At 38.5% G+C, this 20,071-nt stretch overlaps 2 protein-coding genes across 6 annotated transcripts in view; one reads left to right on the top strand and one right to left on the bottom strand.

The window, feature by feature from the left end:
- The window catches only part of LOC127640649 (alpha-mannosidase 2x-like), a 33,102-nt gene extending 22,398 nt beyond the window's left edge, over nt 1-10,704 (bottom strand). For 2 of the 4 annotated variants that reach the window (XM_052123332.1, XM_052123335.1), the window contains exons 1-5: nt 10,294-10,616; nt 9,628-9,754; nt 3,406-3,582; nt 2,088-2,345; nt 1,477-1,621 (exon numbers count right to left, since the gene is read on the bottom strand). In XM_052123332.1, coding sequence (XP_051979292.1) covers nt 1,477-1,621; nt 2,088-2,345; nt 3,406-3,537 — 535 coding nt within the window. In that variant the 5' untranslated portion in view covers nt 3,538-3,582; nt 9,628-9,754; nt 10,294-10,616. Of the gene's footprint in view, nt 1-1,476; nt 1,622-2,087; nt 2,346-3,405; nt 3,583-9,627; nt 9,755-10,293; nt 10,617-10,661 lie in introns of those variants that run through there. The other 2 variants (XM_052123333.1, XM_052123334.1) reach the window with 2 other exon arrangements.
- An 843-nt stretch (nt 10,705-11,547) lies between these two features.
- LOC127640703 (protein unc-45 homolog A-like) lies at nt 11,548-19,357 on the top strand. 2 transcript variants are annotated; one of them, XM_052123401.1, is made up of 9 exons: nt 11,548-11,733; nt 11,988-12,078; nt 12,786-12,953; nt 13,397-13,563; nt 14,140-14,310; nt 17,848-18,143; nt 18,545-18,639; nt 18,984-19,119; nt 19,217-19,357. In XM_052123401.1, exons 4-9 carry the CDS (start codon nt 13,413-13,415, stop codon nt 19,337-19,339), a joined length of 972 nt encoding a protein of 323 aa, XP_051979361.1. In that variant the 5' UTR covers nt 11,548-11,733; nt 11,988-12,078; nt 12,786-12,953; nt 13,397-13,412; the 3' UTR covers nt 19,340-19,357. The 2 variants fall into 2 exon arrangements, with proteins under 2 accessions (XP_051979361.1, XP_051979360.1); XM_052123400.1 differs by lacking the exons at nt 11,548-11,733; nt 11,988-12,078; nt 12,786-12,953; ... (3 more) ...; nt 18,984-19,119; nt 19,217-19,357 and adding an exon at nt 14,736-16,674 and having other exon boundaries at nt 14,204-14,310.
- The last annotated feature ends 714 nt before the right edge of the window (nt 19,358-20,071 follow it).

The raw sequence follows: 20,071 nt of genomic DNA, 5'->3' as shown, positions 1-20,071 counted from the left end.
AACTAAGGGATCTCAAGATGTGTTTAAAGATTGAGTATTAAACTATAATTAACTTGAAACAGTGACCTAAACATTTTATGTTTATGATGCAACACACCTGAGACACTACACAAGCATGTCTGACGCAGGTGTAGATTGACGGGCTCTGAAACAAACCCTCACAAAAAAATCTCCAACTGACTGACAAATTCACTTGTGTAATGATTGCTGTGAACTGTGTGCCAATGGTTGGCTTATGATCAATAATATGGTAATAAACAATACATTGTATTCTAAAGCTGCTTTTTCTATTGTCTTATCAATGATTAACTCTTCTGCCATAAGAATATAATGCATTATGAATCTGAATATTTTGTATTATATATATAATTGTTTTATATTTAAAGATAACTATGTATAATTATATATTGATATAAATATGTATAATCTTTATATATTGAATTATTGTTACATGAGCGGCTTTCATAGCAAATATTTTTATATGCGATTAATCAATCGGGACACCATGTAATTAATTCGATTAACATTTTTAATCAATTGACAGCCCTAGTTACAATATGACACTACGAAATCCACAACACTGTCAAATTCAATACTGTAGTTAAAGGAATATTCTGGGTTCAGTACAAGTTAAGCTCATTCGACAGCATTTGTGGCATAATGTTGATTACCACAAAAAAAAATATATATATATATATTTTTTTTTTGGATCGAGGTTACAGTGAGGGACTTCCAATGGAAGTGAATGTGGACAAATTTTGTAGGGTTTAAAAAGGCAGACATTTGAAGCTTATAATGTAAATAAAAGCATTATATTAATTATTCTGTTAAAACTTGTGTATTATCCTAGCAGTAAAGTTGTTTAAAACATCATTTTTACAGTCATTTTAGGGTTTGTTGGCAATACACCTTCATGGCAATGAAGTAGTTAGTAAGTGATTTTATCACACCAAAATCATGCTTACATGCATATTGTTGATGTCTTGTGGCTATACTTTTGAAAAAGTGAGTATTTTAACGTTAAAAAATTGGCCCCCATTCACTTCCATTGTAAGTGCCTCAATGGAACCCAGAATTTTGCTTTTATTATTTTTTTTAAGAAAAGGAGGGGCAAGTCAACATTTATTTTTGTGGTAATCAATTTTATGCCACAAATGCTGTCGATTGATCTTAACTTGTATTGAACCTGGAATATTCCTTAAGGTTTACGACTCAACTGCAGACATCTTGCATAATGCATTTACAGTTGCATCAACCAAAACATTAAGTGTAGCATTTAGACCAGACAGCTAGACAACAACTTGGCATATGAGGATTCAATCTGTCAAAATATTTTAGATTGAATTTTCCCTTCTTTAAGTAAATAATCCACCACTATGAGAAAGAAAGCTCAGACCATCAGCATTATAGGCTGATCCACCAAAACATGTGTCATATTAAACAATGTGAATGAATGGATTAAGTTTAAATCCTTACCTGGATCATTGTGCGAATGAGGGACCACAAACACCTGCAGGGGTTCTTCATCCCATTCATTGAGGTCGTATGTGATCTCAAAGCCTTGTTTCCAAACACCGCCATCCACATTATCAAAGCTGAGCAGGGAGTACACGTCCAGCATCTATGCCAAAAGTGACATCAACCAATCAATTCCGAATTATGTGAAGAAAATTTAACTGGTCTCATGTGGATAAATAGAGTATACACTCAGCAAAGTAGGACTGGGTGATAAATTTTTTGTAAAAAAAAAGTATTTCAGACTTTTGATGATATATCTCGATCTTTATATACAGTACATGTTCTGAAATAGCCATTTAATTTGAATAACAGGTGATCAAAATCGAAGTACTCTAATGGGCAAAAATCGATGTGCCGATTGGTTTATGCTTACACCGTTTATAACCTAAAACCGTTTAAGGCGTTTACATGATCTTACACATTTTTGTCTGCTTAATAAGCATAATAGTGTAAGAATGTGCATGTAAACGCGTTCACTGAATCAGAGCGAATCATTGAATCATCACTACAAACCTTTTCCAGCAAACACTACACACTCTGTACCACTAATACTCTACTTGGACTCTCACCTGCAGATCAGTCTGGCTCCTGCGGCCCAGTGCGAACTGGCAGTCTTGTGGCTTGACAGAAAGGAAGGTGGGCCTACCATCAAACGGCAGCACCCAGGAGCCGTTGGCGCTGCGGAAGGGGAGGTGTCCGCTGGGAGAGATGGCCCCCGTGTCGGTGAGCTCCAGCACAGAGTCTTTGATGTGACTGATGATCTGATGGTTCTCCTCCAGGAGCTGCTCGAGCTGTTCAATGCGGTTCTGCAACACCGAAATCTGGCTCTGAAACCGAGATGGGGGATGGAGGTATGATCTATCTACCATCACAGATCTACAACATCACATGACTGACCTGATCATTCTAGAGGGGACAGCACACCAAGGCGTACAGTACTGGCATGTCTGATCTGTAACACATGTACAGTATTGAAAACAAGATAAAAGGGGGCCTGGGTAGCAAGTAAAGACACTGACTACCATACTTGGAGTCACATGTTCGAATCAAGGGCATGCTGAGTGACTCCAGTCAGGCTTCCTCAGCAACCAATTGGCCGGTTGCTAGGGTGGATAGAGTCAGGTTTGGTTAACCTCTTCGTGGTCACCATAATGTGGCACTCGATCTCAGTGGGGTGCATGGCGAGTTGTGCGTGGATGCCGTGGTGATTAGCTTGAACCTCCACAAGCGCTAGGTCTCCACGGTAATGCGCTTTTTTTTCATTCACTTTCATTGTAAGTGTCTCACTGTAACCTTGATTTTTGTTTAACTTGGAATATTCAACATTCATTTAAATTTCCACTTTGTTTATTATAAGGCTGTAAGTGTTGAAATGTGGGAACAATGGTGCAGAGCTGACTGACAATCAAAGTGACAAATTATTTAGTTCATGCTTTGAATACAAAGAGAATCTGCATCTGCATAATGTGTGTTATTTTCCCCCAAGGTTTATGTTAAAGACCTTAAACTGTGCTACATCAAACAGTGTCAGCAGTATGCCATCATGTATGCCGTTTCTAGAAGAACTACACCACAAACTCCTCAGAATTACTTATTAAACTTAAAAAAGCCTTTGGTTAATGGTAGAAAAAGGGCCACTTCTCACAGCAACTTATTCACTAGCTAATTTAGTAGTTAATTAGCTAGAGTCAGCCAGAAATTAATTGGTGACATCACTATCTTTGCACTTGCAGTCCAGGCAGATAAAAACACAACCAAAGGCTTGGATAAATGAAGGCATTCAAACAGACCACACACAGCAACACCACCACAGCATAAAATGTCATCCAGAAAAAAGGGAATTCATAACAAGAAAAAGTACTGGAGAAACACTCTCGACGGGCTTACCCTCGGAAAGTTCCCAACACTCTGTCTCCTGGCGGGATCGTGCTGGACTCGATCCAACATTAGGTACAGGGAGAAGACAGCCACACAGAAGATGGCCCCACCACAAACGGTCACCTGCTTCTTCAGTTTCATCCTTCTGTGCTTATCTGACAGATGCTAATGTTGAGGGCAGGGAGGCTGGAGGCAAAAAAGAAAAGAACCTTTAAAGGGATAGTCCACAAAGAAATTACAATTCTCTCATCATGTACTCACCCTCATGTCATCCCAGATATGTATGACTTTCTTTCTTCTGCAGAACAGAAGAATGTCTTTATATTCTTATTTTTTAGAAGAATATCTCCGCTCTGTTGGTCCATACAATGGAAGTGAATGGTGACCAGAAAAAAAAGCACATACAGGCAGCATTAAAGTAATCCATAAGACTTCAGTGGCTAAATACATATCTTCAGAAGCAATGTGATAGGTGTGGGTGAGACACTTTTTCACTTCTCCACTTTCACTTTCATTATCTCCCTCTCTCTGCTTTCTCTCTCTTTTCTTTCTTTTTTTCGCTCATTTGCATATCGCCACCTACTGGGCAGGGAGAAGAATTAATAAAAATAACTTAAATATAACCAGACCCATCGTATCGCTTCAGAGGACATGGATTTAAAAACGTTTTATGGATTACTTTTTTGCTGCCTTTGTGCTTTTTGAAGCTTCAAAGCCACAATTCACTTGCATTATGAGGACCAAAAGAGCTGAGATTTTCTTCTAAATTTCTTCATTTGTGTTCTGCAGAAGAAAGAAATTTGAAATAAATATGAATTGAGGAATTCCTCAAAGGCATGAGGGTGAGTAGATAATGAGGGTGAGTAGATGATGAGAGCTTTTATTTTAGGGTGAACTATCCATTTGCAGTCTGTCCTTTGTCAACAAGAAAAAGGAGAATCCTGAACAATCTGCGAACCAAAATCAGCGCTCAACAATAAGGATCTTTTCTGCTCAGATTTTTTCTCAGCCAACATTTTCACTAGCCCCACCACAAAAAAATGATATATTATATTTTCCAGTTTATTTTTTTTAATTAAATGTTAAGTTTGCTTACAAAAATCACTTGTTTTTTTTAATAGGGATGCACTGATACAAACTTTGTGTGCCAACAACAACATCTGGTTCTGATTTTGTTTCGAACCGCTGATAATTAATTACACAATTTCAAAAGAAACTTAAATAACTTTGCCTATGTCTCTACTCTCTACGTGTCTTCAATGTTTCAGAATAACTGGTATCAGTTATAAACGAAACTCGAAAACCACATTATTATTAACAGTTTTTCACAATTCATGACACTGAATCGTAGAAAACATTCGATGTCTTAAGTCAGTTAGGCTCACTATTTTATTTTAAGAATGTGAAATGTCAGAATAAGAAAATTATTTATTTCAGCTTTTATTGCTTTCATCACATTCCCAGTGGATCAGAAGTTTACATACACTTTGTTAGTATTTGGTAGCATTGCCTTTAGATTGTTTAACTTGGGTCAAATGTTTTGGGTAGCCTTCCTCAAGCTTCTCACAATAAGTTGCTGAAGATTTGGCCCATTCCTCCAGACAGAACTGGTGTAACTGAGTCAGGTTTGTAGGCCTCCATGCTCGCACACGCTTTTGAGGCCATATCATATTGAGGTCAGGGCTTTGTGATGGCCACTCCAATACCTTGTCTTTGTTATCCTTAAGCCATTTAGCCACAACTTTGGAGGTATGCTTGGGGTCATTGTCCACAGGGTTGGGGAGTAAAGTAATACATGTAACAGGATTATGTATTTAAAATGCTAAATATATTTACCTGAATTCCACTACAGTTACAATTTAAATCATTGGTAATTAGAATGCAGCTACATAAAAACATATTTTGATTACTGAAGAGATTACTTTGTATTTTATTGTCATTTGATTCATTTAATATTTAGTCCTTTCAGATGGAAAACATTTATACATATAATTGCAATCCAAAGTGCATTTGAACAGTGGTGGATCACAAGAAATAAACCTTGTGTAAAATGTCAGCTTTAGGTTAAGCTAAAATGCTATTTCTAGCCATTTTACATGCACGTTACCAGGCACGATCATATTTTTTTATCAAGAACATTAACATTGGATCATAATTTTTTTTTTCTAGTAAGACCTTTGATATTACGGCAAAAATCGTATTCTTGATAATAATTTGTTTTATTGTTTTCCTGTACAAATATCTAAAAATCCTTAAAACAAGATCAGTTTTAATGTGTATTTTGTCTTACTGTACTGGCAGAGTTTTATAGTCAAAACAAGTGAAAAAGATCTACCAGTGCTGAAGAAGTAATCCAAAGTATTTAAATACGTTACAAGAAATCTAACGGAATATGTTACAAATTACATTTTACAGCATGTAAAATCTGTAGTGGAATACATTTCAAATGTAACGCTCCCAACCCTGATTGTCCATTTGGAAGACCCATTTGCAACAGAGCTTTAACTTCCTGGCTGATGTCTTGAGATGTTGCTTCAATATATCCACATAATTTTCCTTCCTCATGATGCCATCCATTTTGTGAAGTGCACCAGTCCCTCCTGCAGCAAAGCACCCCCCATGCTTCACGGTTGAGATGATGTTCTTCGGCTCGCAAGCCTCACCCTTTTTCCTCCAAACATTACGATGGTCATTATGGCCAAACAGTTCACTTTTTGTTTCATTAGACCACAGGACATGTCTCCAGAAAATAAGATCTTTGTCCCCCATGTGCACTTGCAAACTGTAGTTTGGCTTTTTCATGGCAGTTTTGGAGCAGTGGCTTTTTCCTTGCTGTGCAGCCTTTCAGGCTATGTTGATATAGGACTCGCTTTACTGTGGATATAGATACTTGTCTATCTGTTTCCTCCAGCATTTTCACAAGGTCCTTTGCTGTTGTTATGGAATTGATTTGCACTTTTCACACCAATCTATGTTCATCTCTAGGAGACAGAATGAATCTCCTCCTGAACAGTATGATGGCTGCGTGGTCCCATGGTGTTTATACTTGCATACTATTGTTTGTACAGATGAATGAGGTACATTCAGGCATTTGAAAATTGTTCCCAAGGATGAACCAGACATGTGGAGGTTCACAATTATATTATCTGAGGTCTTGGCTGATTTCTTTGGATTTTCCCATGATGTCAAGCAAAGAGGCACTAAGTTTGAAGGTAAGCCTTAAAATACATCCACAGGTACACCTCTAATTCAGTACACCTCATATCAGAAGCTAATTGCCTAAAGGCTTGACATAATTTTCTGGAATTTTCCAAGCTGCTTAAAGGCACAGTTAACTTATTGTATGTAAACTTCTGACTTCAACTGTACATTGATTATTTAGTTAAAACCTGTGTATTATCTGAGCTTTAAATTGTTGTTTTTAACAGTCATTTTAGCATTTACAGCGCTACGTTTACAGATTGGCACCATTCACTTCCATTGCAAGTGCCTAACGGTAACCTCAATTTTTGCTTTTTTAAAGAAAAGGAGGGACAAGTCAAAGTTATTTTTTGTGGTAATCAACATTATTCCACAAATGCAGTCGATTGAGCTTAACTTGAACCCAGAATATTCCTTTAATACAGTACATACTTAGACAGACATCATTGCATGTAATATAAAAGTTCCCATTTAACATTCCCACATTAACTGAATTCTGAATGATGAAGCTTATCCCTTTATCCCTGATACAGCCTCCGCTTTAGCTTTAAGAATCTCGTCATATTCCTTGCATGTCAAACATTAAGTAATGAAATGAGTCATGTTTTAACAGGAGTTCCACCTCATAAAACTCAGTGCTAAGCTTACAAATTGCAGCTCTGCTGTCATTCTCTTGACAGAAATTTAAAGAACAGTGATTCCACCAGTGGCGGCTGCTGGTCTTTCAAAGAGGGGAAGCTCATTTTCGGCCTACATTATAAACTTATTTACCCTATTTTTTGCACTAAATCAATCTTAGGTGTTGATCTGCCCTGCTGTTTAATTCTAATTTTTTCCTCGTAAGGAAGACTTTCAAATGGCTTCGCCAAAATCAGGTCGACAATATTAGCACCGTCTGCCATCGTGCGCAGTTTCATCCGTACGACGCTAGCCTAGCCTACTGTATGAATGAATGAACGAACGAACGAACGAACAGCTCTAAAACAAAATATATTAAACTTGGTAAAACTGAAACAAGGAATGTGGTGTATAATTGTGTGAAATGTATTAAGCAAATTGACTAGCAATTTCGCCAAACAAATATGAAGAAATAGGTTGCAGCAGTTTGTCTTTCGACTACACTTGAGAAATCCGCGATGGGACTGAGCGCGAAATAGCTTCAGTGACTTCTTATAGTACAGATTCGCTGTCAATCAAAAGGAGATGCAGTCTTTCGACAGATCCCCCAATCATCACGCGAATCCCGGAGTCCGGGCCAGCCCACTCCTCATTCACCCCCAGAGACGCTGAGCGTCCGTGGGCGGGACATAATCGCAGCATTTATCCAATGACCGTCTATTTTCGGAGCACTGAAAAAAACTGTTCAGAGCAGCCCCACTGAAGTCAATGGACGCTCGGCTTCAACAGGGAAATGCACTGACGCTACGGGAATGTATGAGAAGTAAATCGAGTCAGCTGACCTGCTATATGTAATGTAGCTGATTCTGAACGAACTCGTCTTCGAGATGAACGTGTTCTAATGCATTTTTAGTCAATAAATTGTTTACACAATAGTACATATTTGACCATTATTTTTTTGACATTATAGGGGAAGCTGAGCTTCCCTTGCAGTCTTAAAGAAATCCCCACTGAATTCCACACAATGAGATATTTTCTCACACACAGCACAAGTTGTAGGCTAATTTTCCAATGTGTATTTCCGCCCCATTTGGACAGGAAATAATCATACCAGATAATGTCTGATAATTGCTTTTATTGGTCGATACCAATGTATGGCTGACACATCGGGCTAATTCTTACTGATGCTTCCAAGACAATAACAAATCAACTTTTCTCACAATTTTGACAAAACCATATGTTATCCAGATAACATTACCTTGCTGACAAGTTGACAACTTTAATTCAGAATTCAAAATAAAGTTTAATACATCACAGAAAACCAAATGTTTACATCTGCAAAGCATAAAGACGCATGTACAATTTTAACAAATGTAAGGTTTAGTGACAAAGTAGGACTGGCCCGAGCCCAGTCCACCCCTGCTCTCCCATAGAGCTTCATATTTTAGAGCAGAGGCTTTTGGGATAGAAAGGTGCATACACAGTGGACGCCGATCAACAGGAACTGACCAGCAGGCTGTCAACTGCAACCAAACTGCAACCAATTCCAGCCTCCTACAAAGTGGCCCTTGTCCTCAACCATTCAAACATGAGGGAACGCCAAGAGAAGAAAAAAAAATAAAAAAAATACAGGTTCTAAACAGAGGGAGCCCTAACAGGGAACCCACTGTCCCCCTGAAATAGTCTGTCTGTGTGTGTGTGTGTGTGTGTGTGTGTAAGGCTGTTTCTTACTCACAGGGTTGAGCATAGTCCTTCACACAGCAGTGGTTGCTCCAGTCTGAGTTAGCAAAGGAGCCATCACAGTTTTCACAGAGCAATAAAAGAACCAGAGTGGGGACTTGGCACAGTATGTCTCCTCTTTCTTAAATGTTTTTATTTTTTATCCAGCTCTTGGACACTGGCGATAAAGATTTACTTTTTCACTTTCTTCTCCACTATACTTTTTATGTCAATGTATCAAACATCATAAATGAAGTCTTAAGTGTTAATATTTGGGGGCCAAACAGGAGCACTGTCCCTTTTCGCACTCAAGAACAATGAATCTTGATTCTGAATAAGTTTGGTTTATAAACAAGAGGCAATTCTGTGAAGTGCATAAAATGTGCCAAATTCGACAGTGGAAAGTCTTGCATACGAAATCCAAAAAGCGAACCCCAGAGCGGAGTGGCCTGGACTTGCGTGTAAAATAGAGCAGGTGTTCTTCCTCTCTTGTCTCACAAATCTAATATGATGTTAATCCAGTCAGATCCGAGTCAGGCATTGTCTTAGCGCTCTCCAGAATGATTTGGGATTAGGCCTTTACTCTAGCAGTGGTAAACAGCTCAACCGATCTCACACCCAAAATGGAAAGGTTACACGATCAAGCAAGGCTACATAAACTGAGAAGGCTACAAAGAAAGAGTTACATCTTACAACAGCTCTCGAATGAACCTCATCAGGATTTTACATGAATAGGCTTGGTTTGAAGGTTGTTCTACTGTGTTTCATAGTCTCAAGCGCCGACTTCCACAGCAAACATCAGAAACGATGAGTGGAGCACCTGTGAAAACAAATGCACTTCATGTTCAGAGGAATTTGACGCTTTTCCCAAACAAAGGTAGAATGCACCAATCACATGCAGTTTGTGAAGCGTACAATCAAAACAATGGCAGCAATCAACAACAATGAATTAAGACAACACACATTATTCACACAGCAAAAAGTGGCTAATAAAATGTAATTAAAGCAAATAATATGGACATATATGCAGTTCACATACACACAGGCAGCTCTTAGATGCAGCTATTGAAAGGATCACAACAATCACTTTTGAGAAAACATCTTTAAATAGCAAAGATATGCAAATTTAGTAGTTGGATCTCAAGGGAAATGATCAATATGTAAAAACTACTGCAGTCTGATCTTTGCAAAAAAAGTCCCAAAGTCCTTCAGTCCAACGTCTCAACATTACTGTAGCACTCTTTATATGCTTTCCAGCAATAAGGATACAAATAATTGCCTTTGTTATTCTGTTATTCAGACCATATGAGACCCTTTCTGCACATAGCTAATAATTAAAACCAGCGTGCGATCTCCTACCAGCTTGTTTCAATAGGTAAATCCTTGTATGTCCATTGCAAGGCATAACCAATATCTGCACATTCATTCAGGTTACCAGTTTAGATCTGCTATATACACGTGTTACTGAGATTTCCTGTCAAAACCAGACATTAATAAGAGTTTCTCTGCTAGATCTGCATTTAAGATAGCATAGTGTATGCGTGCAGCATCTAAATACATTGGGTCTGGTCTATTCTTCAGTACAACCCCGTCCCCTCCGACGCGATCAAGCTCCTAGAAACACATCACTTGGGTTTAAAAACATTATACTGCACTTCCTATCATTTTGTAACGTCTGACCAGCTTGTGACACTGGGTTTTAAATGCGGAAACAGTCAAAAATGTACCTGTTATTTCCTCCCGAAAGACGTCTGGTATCCCGTGCGCGAGCTCGCTTGAGAATGGAGCAGAGCATTGTGGGAAATTGAGTTTTCTTGAGGGCTGAGGCGCACTGGCCCCTGATTGGTTTCGATTTTACGTTGTAAAAAAACGTAACAAGGAGACAAAAAATAAATACAGACATAAATAAATAAACATGATAGACGTGTGAGATTTTCTAAATAAAACTACTCTCTCCATGAGTCTCTCTCTTCTCAATTTAGCCACATTTTAGTCAAAAGAAAACCAAATAAATAACACATTATTCATACATTTTTGTTTGTGGAGAGAAATTGGCATTGTTATTTACCTTTATTCATTTAGAAGATGCAGAGGTTTTTATCCAAAGCAACTTACAAAAAATATTATATATATATATATATATATATATATATATATATATATATATATATATATATATATATATATATATATATATATATATATATATATTAACTTTTGACTTAATTGTGTATTTTGTTTATTATATCTATATATATGTATCTATGTATACATGTGTATATATATATATATATATATATATATATAAGTTAATACTACAAAAGCCAAGGCCACAATAAAACAAATTGAAAATATTCTCAGAAAAATAAGAATACAATTATTCTTATGTTCATGTTAATTTCCCATATCTTTTCAACGGAATCCTAAATATTTGGTCCCTACCAAGACAAGCGAAAAGCTGGCTCTTGCTGGACTTGTATGGTCAAAGACGCCCGTGAACAAAAGCTTCGAATCCAAAAGTGGCGAAGGCTAAGTTCATGAATATTAATTACGCAACGTTCGCCCAGTAAGATTCCTCTGCGTCATCACTGCTCACCACAACAGGAAGCGCACAGAGCAGAACAGTCCAGATGACAGTGTCAAGTGACAGACAGTCAACAAACTACTACACATACGAAGCCCTGGATACATTTAAAGCGTTTTATAGATCAGTTAAACCAGTGTTCAGTATGCATCGAAAAACTGGGTCGCTTTGCTGAAGAGTTTATCTGAAAAGCGACAACAAAGACGCAGAGAAATGTGAGATCTGATCAGCATTCTGTTATATTAGTAGAGACATCTACTGTTACAATGCCTGTATATTATATTGCAAACATTGTAAACCATACAGTGTGTTTCTTTAGCAAATGCATTTCAGTGATGGCAACTTTTGCACATGCAAGCATTTTCATCAGAATGTCAAAGTTTTTTTATTGTTTGTGTCACAATCGCCCTGTGTGAATTGATGTTTTGAATGTTTACTTTTACATTAATTTGTTTACATGTATTTGTAGTATACAGGCAGTTCTCCACCACAGACTCACGAGTTCAACAAATGTTCAAACTCCTTTTGGATAGCTCGGCACAGACTTTAGACCACAGAAGGTGGGTAAGACAGCCCTGAAAGTCTTTAAAGGAATAGTTCGGCTAAAAATGAAAATTCGTTCATCATTTACTCATCCTCACGCCATCCCAGATGTGTATGGCTTTCTTTCTTCTACAGAACACAAATTAAGATTTTTAGAAGAATTTCTCAGCCCAGTAGGTCCATTTAATGCCAGTGAATGGTGACCAAAACCTTAATGCTTTGAAAAGCACATAAAGGTGGTTTACACTCCAGTGGCTTAATCCATGTCTTTAAATCCAAACAGTTTTAAGTGGAAATACACCAAAATATAACTCCTTTTTCACTATAAATCTTGACATCATCAGTCTCTTTGGTGATTATGATTTCAAGCTCGGTTACTTTTCCTAGAGCTATCTAGCGCTTTGCGCTTGCGTCATGCACTAGGAAGTGTAATGGAGTTATATTTAGGTCTGTTCACACCCAAATTTTATTGGATCGTATCAGAGGACATGGATTAAACCACTGGAGTTTTATGGATTACTTTTATGCTGCCTTTATGTGCTTTATAGTGCTTTAGTTTTGGTCACTATTTACTTGCATTGTATGGACGAACAGAGCTAATGAGATGGCATGAGTGTGAGAAAATGGTGAGGGAATATTAATTTTTGGGTGAACTATCCCTTTCTAGAACGGTGCACTTTTAGATGTTGTATCTGAGACTCTTTCTTTGTTGTGCTTCACTCAGGCTGCCTAGAATCTGGTCGTGCTCTCACGGGAGGATGCTGGTGCCGAGCAGATCTTTAGGAAAGATGGAGTCAAACTCCTTTAGAAGCTCCTGGAGTCTCAGGAGGAGGAACTGGTTCTCTCGGCTCTCAGAACTCTGGTTGGCCTGTGTACCAGACACCAATCAAGGGTGATGAACTTCTTGTCAACATCAAGCTGTCAATGAATCTTCAGACTCTAGCTCAAGACCTCTCATACAATGACAAGTTTAGCTGTATGAGTAGTTTAGAGCACTTATTACTTTGATCACCTGTGATTAGGCCCATGTGGAATCTAATGTGTTAAATAGGATGAATAAAGTGCGTTAAATGGAGCTGAGGTTACTGAACACTTATTGGTAGCTAAAATGAACTCATTACGTATGGGAGATTGAAATTCTGCAGAAATCTGCAGAGCTTTCTGCCGAGTTTCTGATTCCACAATGGTCAGCTTGTGCATATTAAACATCATTTCAGTGAGCATTTTGTAATCTTGCCAAAAGTCATTGAATTAAGCCGAACTAAGGTTTTTACCATCTATCATCTCTCTCAAAAGACTATTTAATTCGCTTATTTGTACTTTTTATGTGCATAGTCCATGGCCATTGTGAATGAGCTTGGCATGGACCGGTTGTGTGGCGTCATGTTCAGCTGCATCTACCGTGTCTCTGTCTGCGTGTCATCTGCTCCAGGTGATGTTTGAGGCTCTCACAGAGGGCATGAAGAAAGAGATCCGAGGAAAAGACAAGGCTATACTGCCAGGTGAGAGAGCGATCTAATTAAGGCCTATGACAAGACCAGAAATACTTTCCAGCAGGGAATTTCTGTTCTACTTTATTGTCTAGGACAAAAGGGTTATGTCAATTTGAAGAGTAAATATAAAAGGAGTGTTTACTTAAGGGATAATCTACCCTGAGGTTTATTTGGTGATAATGACTGGCTGGCTGACTGATCATTATCCTGCTTATCACATGAGAACTTACCAAATAATACATAAATAATGGACATGAAATATTGATTTGAGTTTAAATTAGTGTATTGTATGAGAAGAAAGAGACTGTGGAGTTTAGGTTTTCTTTGTCACATGCAGACCAATCAGAACTGAGTATTCCAGTGATCTGTGAAATATTTTTTTACTATTTTCTAGCTAGCCTAATATATTTTCCAATCTCCAAACCTTCATAAAGAGTCTTTAAAAAACTGTAATAATATATGCAAAAGACCAGTAGATATATATTATCAGAATTTCTCCTTTGACTGTCTCAAGGAGTCATACATATAAAACAAAAGACATGCTTGCAATTTTGAGAAACATTTGTTTGTTTTTATGGGTTGCAGAACCCTCCCGTGAGCTTCATTCCATGTTACGACAACTCATTGACATGCTACCTGCAACAAGTGTGTCTGGAACCGGACGTGACAGTGCTGTCAACCTGCTGGTCAAACAGGTGCCACGAAAATCATTGAAAAACCCAGACAACTCGCTCACCCTGTGGGTTATTGACCAAGGTAATTTTGACCTGTTCTGACTGACTAATAGTTAATTCACATAGAGGTACACCATAGAATTCTGGGCTCTCTATTGACATCTGTTGTTGAAACATAAAATTGCAAGTAGGGATGCACCAATATGGAAATTTTGGCTGATACCATAACCAGTAATTCAGTATATTTGGAGGCTGATTGTGATAAAGGGAGGTATGTAACTTTCAATTCAAAGAACCAAACAATGGGTTTTGTGTTCAAGATGATTTTATTCACTGTTTTGTCTCACACATGTCTCGAGTGAAAGGTGCACATTTCATTGCGACTCATGTTTGTCGGGCTTAGCCTTCTGTGCCTGTAAATGAGAAAAGGTGAATGTAAATTATATAAATGAGCTGTTTGTTAATGGTGAATCTTTGTCTTACCTTCTTCCTGGAACTTCCTAATAGGAGGGGCTCGCCAACAGGAAGCCTGATTTATACCTTCCCAAAGGAGGAGGAGTTTAAGTATTGAAAATGTTGAATTGTATTACATTGAATGCATGTTTTTTAAGATTCTCGTTGGTTTTCATGATGAAAATAGAGCTTGATAACGAGGATGCTAATATTCATGTTTGAATGTTGATATTATATATGATATTATAAATAAGTTCTGTAGATTGTATTTAAGACAGCCTTGCCATTGGTATGTTTGAATTTGAGGGGAGGAGCCTCAACTATAAAGAGTCTAATTGTTTGGACAAAAAGGAAAAAAAAAGGAGAATGAAGGGTGACTGTTGGGCTAGTAGCCAACGTTTTTGATGTTTTTTATGTAAATATTATTTTGTTATGTTTTTTTTTTTTCCCCTGTATTGGAATTTTGGTGGATGGAACCCTGTTACACTGTTTGGAGCATGCCCTGACAAGAAAATTAAATCACCTTTGAGAGACTATAGAGTTTTTACTTTTTCTTGCTGCCTGCCTAGCCACAGCTAAGACTATCTTACCACATATGGTGTCAGAAGTGGGATGATGACGTCTCTATGGGAACTGGCAGTAGAAGAGGAAAACTGGTAGTAAGATGACTGCTAAAGGGCATGTTGGTCCTCAACGGACTACCAGAGCACATCCTATTTTGTTCTCAGAGGGAGAAGAGGATACAGAGGAAGCTCAGTTTGGTGATTTAGAGCTGGGGGCTGATGCACAGGAGGAAGCCATTGCAAGCATGTTTCACCAAGCAGGCAAGATCCGAGAAGAGACTGATCTGGTGGTAAGACCCAAGACTGGGGCAACTAGTACTCCTCGAGATGGTAAAGGTGAAGACAATGTTGTTATGGGTCAGGAATTTTTGACAGAAATGAGAGATTTCATGAGACAACAACAAAGAAATGAGAAAGTTCTGTTTGATGAACTGCAGGATTTGAAATCCACCATTTTTCAGAAACCTAGAAGTGAATGGGGGTTTGAAGAGCAAGTCAGCCAAAATACTCACCACCCCTTACCTACACCAAGAACATTTCATCCACCACCATTAAGAGGTATGATGCATTCACCTCAAACTCACCCTGTTGTTGATAGCATACAAGCTATAAGTCAATTACCAGCAGTACCTTATAGACGTTATCATGAACCACGAATTCCTGAATTCATTGAGGGGGAAGATGTGGAGAGTTTTTTTATTCGTTTTGAACGTATTGCAAGAACGTGGGGATGGCTAACGGATGAATGGGCGGCTCGAGTTGTCACTCTGCTGACAGGCAAGGCCTTGGAAGCGTATGCTGGGATGGATGAACAACGCTCCGGTTTCTACGAGGACATCAAGGCTGCAGTATTAGCTAAGTACAATGTAACGGAGGAGACTTATCGCCAGCGCTTCAGGAGTCTCACAGTGCCATCTGGTGAGAATGTCAGAGAGACCTATAATCGAATTAAAGGGTTGTACAAGAGGTGGATGCGACCTGAAGTCAAGGTTAAGGATCAGATAGGAGAGACTATCATTCTTGAGCAGTATTTGAGGGTTCTTCGTCCAGATGTGAGGACTTGGGTTAAAGAAAATCAACCTCAGACTGGAGAGGAAGCTGCGAGATTGGCAGAGAGGTATATGGCCGCACATCGAGAACCACGAACGGACTTACAAAGGTACTGTGGGTAAGGGTAAATCTGAGGAGCACAGTGATCAGACTGTGGGAGTAGTGGGGAAAACTTCTACTTTTGCTAAGGGGCCTCTGATCTGTTTTTACTGCCAGCAGTCTGGGCATAAGGCATCTCTTTGCCCATTAAGAAAACCCAAGGTAACGAACATGTGTTTTGTTCCTCGAGAGGAGTGGTCTAATGAACTGGTGAAATCCACTGACAAAAATAGACATATTGTATCAGTAATTGTCAATGGTCAGCCTGCTCAAGCACTTGTAGATACGGGAGTACGCAAAACCTTGGTAAAATCGCATTTACTGAACTGTGAAATGTTAAACTATGGGGATACAGTATGTTTAGGTTGTGTACATGGGGAAGAAAAGATCTATCCAACTGCTGATGTATCCATGGTTATTGATGGACAGGCATTTTTGCTGAGGGTGGGAGTAATTGACAATCTGTCATATGATGTGGTGTTAGGTGATGATTTTCCTTCTTTAATTGATCTGGTCAATGCAACACCTAAAACGTGTGCAGTAGTAACTCGATCTCAAACTAAAGGGCTACAACCCTTACCTAATGCTCATGTGGATTTGTTTGGGTCTGGGGAAGATTAGAAGTAAAGACAGCAAGCAAGACAAACATAGGGAAAGTTAAGGCCCAGGATAATGTACCATGTCTCCTGGACCTGAGTCAGATTTTATTGATTCTCAATAAAATCTGACTCAGGTCCAGGGAGACATGGTACAATATCCTGGGCCTTAACTTTCCCCCTATGTTTGTCTTGCTTTCGTTGTCTTTTACTTTTTCTTGCTGCCTGCCTAGCCACAGCTAAGACTATCTTACCACACTGATAACCAATATATTTGCAGATAAATCTATATATGGATATAAATTTATGTTTTGTGTGTCTGATTATAAAAACAAAAGCTCACCTTATAAAGCCACATCCGGCGCACTTCCAAAGAAATCGTGTAAAGTGGATTATTATTTTTTATTTAAAACAACTGCAATTGCAGAAAACAAGGAACCTGCAAGAAACAAGAATGTAAGAATGTACCAAATGTAGCCGATTTGGAACCAGTTAAATACAGAAATATGACATTCCTACGGTCAACTTTTATTAAAAGAAAAATAAGCATAATACCTCTGCAAATTAAAATGAATTTGATGAGTGAGCTACTTGCATTTCTGTTAACGCCACATCTTGATTAACATTTATAATTTACGTTTTTCTTTCTTTGTATGACTCAAAAAGAATCTAGAAGTGGCAGGAACTATTTCTGAGTTCAGAGATGGGCCGCCGCTCACAGACAACACTTTTGGAGTGTATTATGATCTGGACATCTCTTTGTGAGATTCACCCCATCAATGTTTTTTGCATGGTGGCATAAAGTTAAAATTTGTCTGGTTTGGGCTTCTTTTCACCCTCCATTTACACTGTATGCAGGCATCAACTTTGGCAGCTCTGGCATGGAGAGTAAACTATGTGCGATACAGACCATGTCAGTCCTGCTGCAGGCTCCCAGTGATGTGGGGAATCGAACCCTGGAGCTGAGCGGTATCATGGAAGCGGTCATCTCCCTTTGGGCCTCTGAAAACACCCCTCACCAGCAGGTGGCAGTAGCAGCGCTCATTCACGCTGCCGGTAAAGCAAAGAGAGCATCGTTCATCACAGCCAATGGCGTAGCTTTGCTCAAAGACCTGTACAAGAAAAGCGACCGAATACGTGTGCGAGCACTGGTGGTGAGTATTCGAAACCACTACATTTTAAAGCAACAGTTCACTCAACAATGAAAATTCTGTCATTATTTACTCACCCTCATGCTGTTCCAAAACCATATGACTTTCTTCGGTGGAACGCAAAAGGAGATGTTAGGGACTGACAGTCTCCGTGACCATTCACTTTCATTTATGAAAAAAAGATGCAATGAATGTGAATGGGGACTAAGGTTAATCTAATTATGTGTTCCTCGGAGGAAACAAATTCATACATGTTTGTAACAACGAGGAAATCAGGGTGAGTAAATAATGAATAACCTTTTGTAGGTGATAGCACTATCCCTTTAAAACATCAGGAACTGTTTAGTTTGTGCAGATTTCTGTATTTTCTCATCTAGTATTAAAACTGTATTTGTGTTTTGTAGGGGTTGTGCAAACTTGGCTTTGCTGGAGGCACCGATTTCAGCATGAAGCAGTTTGCCAAAGGTTCAATGCTCATACTCGCCAAGCAGTGCAGGAAGTATGTTTTGAGATTTGCTCAGAAATTTGAAACTGGTGTAAAAGATGTACAATCAAATAGACACACATATTTGGACAATCCGGAAGCATAGTAGCTAGAAATGCATTAAAATCCACTCAGAACGTTCTAGTCCTTTCCACACTTAATGCTATTCACATGCAGTATAGGTAGCAATATCTACTCTAATGGTGACCCATTTCATTTTGCAGCTGCAGCAGAAGCAATTTTTGCATGTGTGTGCATATCTAAACCAGACCTCATTAGAGGCATTGAACGATATTTAAATGCCAAGGTGCATTTGCAGGTGGCCATCAGAACTGGTATATTGTGTCTTTTTCTCCCAGGTGGCTTTGCAATGAAGCTCTGCCACCAACATCAAACCGCTCGGCCATAGAGGGTCTTGCCTACCTCACGCTAGACGCAGATGTGAAAGGAGTGGAGGACAGGAAAATGCTTCAGGCCATGTTTGAGTTGGCAAAGGTACCATTTACCACTTGTAATTGGTGTACTTTTCCAAACTATTGAGCAATGCTTTGAGATACAAATGAAAGTTCTTGTTCTTACTGAATCTTTGCAGTCTGAGGATAAATCTGTGGATCCACACTGGTCATCTGCACCAACAGCTATGATATTGAGAAGCCAGACCCTCAAATGGTGGAACTTGCCAAATACGCAAAACAACATGTACATGTATATATAATAAAAAATATTCTGATAATTCAAATGCATTACATTCTTGTGGCAGAAGAGTTAATCATTGATAAGACAATACAAAAAGCGGCTTTAGAATACAATATATTGTTTACTACCATATTATTGATCATAAGCCAATCATTGACATACAGTTCACAGCAATCCATTTCACAAGTGAATTTGTCAATCAGTTCGAGATTTATGAGGGCTCGTTTAAGGACCTGTCAATTTACACCTGCGTCAGATATGCTTTTGTAGCGTCTCGGGTGCGTTGCATCATAAACATAAAATGTTTAGGTCACTGTGTCAAGGTAAATATAGTTTAATACTTAGAACACATCTTGAGATCCCTTAGTTCGAATTTGCATTCCATCAAGTTTTTGAACGCAAGAACATAACGCAGGTTTGTTTTGTTGCTGCCGGCTGGATGGTTGTTTTCTTCACTGTATAAACTGTGCATTGCCATACAACTGAAATTACTGCCCTCTGGAGTAAACAGGTGGTACTACAAGCTTCCATTTCTCAGGAATCTTCCTTATTACGGTCCGGGGGCATTGCGATTAATTGCAATTTAAAATCAAAATTTATTTTTTTTACACGTTATTTTTAATAAAATGAATTGCACTGAATTAACGTGTTAAATCAACAGCATACATATTATCATAGAAACAAAGTTATAGGGATATAGGTTATCCAAAAATACAAATTCAGTCATGATTTACTCACCCTCATATATATT

Source organism: Xyrauchen texanus, chromosome 49 (assembly GCF_025860055.1).
Source record: "Xyrauchen texanus isolate HMW12.3.18 chromosome 49, RBS_HiC_50CHRs, whole genome shotgun sequence".
NCBI lineage: Eukaryota > Metazoa > Chordata > Actinopteri > Cypriniformes > Catostomidae > Xyrauchen > Xyrauchen texanus.
This window is presented reverse-complemented; position numbering and strand designations above follow the sequence as displayed.